We start from the raw sequence: 1,951 nt of genomic DNA on the forward strand, positions 1-1,951 counted from the left end.
GTTTCATTCTTCTCCTGCAAGCAAGTGAGTGAACATTTATTAACGAAGAGGTTCTACATTCCTGCCGAGAGCAGAGAGGCTCATAATACCTTTAAGGGCGCTTAAAAAGAAATGGAGAAGATGACTAAATGACTATAAAAAGGGCCTCCTGATGTCTTGACGTCCCTCCGGCGTCTGGTACAGTGTTTGTTTTGTCCCCTCTTGGTCCCCGGTAACATCCCCTCAGCATGTTTCCTGTAGATCACCAGGCTCTTCAGGTCATGGAGGGAAAATGTGGTCGGAGGGTAGAGTGGGCGGAGTTCAAGGCGTTTCTGTCATTCTCTCCGTCATTTCCACAGCGGAAGGTTTACGACGGCTCCAAGCTCTTCAGGGCACCAACCTTTGACTCCAAGTCTGTAACCTGAGATGGAAAAAGAGAGAAATTCAGGTCAGGTACACTTATTGTCACCATTTTTATGTATGTGGCAAATGCTTTTATCTTTAAATGCATACATTACTGTTCAAAAGTTTGGGGTTGTTAATATTTTAGAAAATGTCTCTTACTGTATGCTCACCAAGGCTCCATTTATTTGATCACAAATACAGTAAAACAGCAATATCGTAAAATATTATTACAATTAAAAATAATTGTTTTCTATGTGAATATTTTTAAAAATGTAATTTATTCCTGTGATGCAAAGCTGAATTTTCAGCATCATATTCCAGTCTTCAGTGTCGCATGATTCTTCAGAAATCATTCTAATATGCTGATTTACTGCTCAAGAAACATGTTAACATTTTTTCAGGATTCTTTAATAAATTAAATCTTCTGTGCCATTATGAAAGTTTTTACTGTCAATTTTGATCATTTTTTTTTGTGTTATTACCTCCTTATGATAAATTGCTTGTATTCCTTATTTTTGCGTCACTTTGGATAAAATCGTCTGCTAAATGAATAAATGTGAATGATAATTTAATGCATTATTGCTAAATTAATTTCTCTTTCTCAAAGAAAAAAAAATACTGACCCCAAATTTTTAACAATACAATAAATGTAAACCCTTAGGGCAGGTTCACGGTTTTTCCTTTCCCCTCCATTATTTTTCCATTGTTTTCTTTGTAAATAGACAAAATCTTTTGACTGCTGTGCTCACATCTCACATCTTTTGCAGCATCTCATGCATGACACGCCTCTCTAAAAATGCAGCGTTCAACTAAAAATAGAGTTAATAATAGTGATGTTTGCTTCAAGTTCAAGTTGATTTCTAAAGCACAATTTAAAACAACTAAAAGTTGACGAAAGTGCTGTACAGTGCTGAAAATTATAACATCATGTAAACAAACAAAACAAAAACACAGTAAAGGAGATTACATGAAACTCTACAATACAATAAAAGCCAAGAAAAACAAACTTTAAAATCAGAAAGTGTTTGAGCACTTGAGGCTCCTCCACAGTTTTGGTACAACTACTGAAAAAGCCGGATAATTTCTCAGTTTTATTCTTGCTCTAGGACCAGTCCACCACCTCTGATCTGAAGATCTGAGGGATCTTGATGGATTATGCTTAGACAGAAGGCTCGATTTGTAAGTAGGTGACTGTCTGTTTAAAGACAAATAAAAGAATCTCAAAATCAATAGAGTAGGCCCCACTAATAAATGTCATATAAAACTAGTATTTGCAATCACCTAGTGTGTGAGTGAATAAGAATAAATGGTTTCTGATTTCCAAACGCACCTTCTCCTGGAGGTTTTCTGTCTCCACCTTGTGGGTGGCCTCTGACTCCTCTTGTGCTCTGCGCTGGGCCGTCTCCTTCTTCAAATACTCAATCTCTCTGCATTAAGACACACATAAATGCACACAACACAGTTAAACCCTTTCACTAGGTCACATGAAGGAGTTTTGTCTAATTCCTTCAATCACAAACCCTTTGTGATCCTGATTCAAGTCATTATATTGAGTCTGACTCGCTAT

General features: G+C 36.7%; 1 protein-coding gene across 1 annotated transcript in view; it reads right to left on the reverse strand.

The window, feature by feature from the left end:
* Window positions 1-7: 7 nt before the first annotated feature.
* LOC107576733 (neurabin-2-like) overlaps window positions 8-1,951 on the reverse strand; it is a gene marked incomplete at its 5' end in the record, with an annotated part of 2,628 nt that continues 684 nt past the window's right edge. Inside the window, 2 exons of the mRNA XM_016262869.1 lie at window positions 8-400; window positions 1,715-1,811. Of these exons, the coding sequence (XP_016118355.1) occupies window positions 347-400; window positions 1,715-1,811 (151 nt within the window). The remainder of the gene's footprint in view (window positions 401-1,714; window positions 1,812-1,951) is intronic.

The sequence above is a fragment of the Sinocyclocheilus grahami genome, unplaced genomic scaffold, assembly GCF_001515645.1.
Source record: "Sinocyclocheilus grahami isolate Dianchi unplaced genomic scaffold, SAMN03320097.WGS_v1.1 scaffold4245.1, whole genome shotgun sequence".
NCBI classification, from domain to species: Eukaryota; Metazoa; Chordata; class Actinopteri; order Cypriniformes; family Cyprinidae; genus Sinocyclocheilus; species Sinocyclocheilus grahami.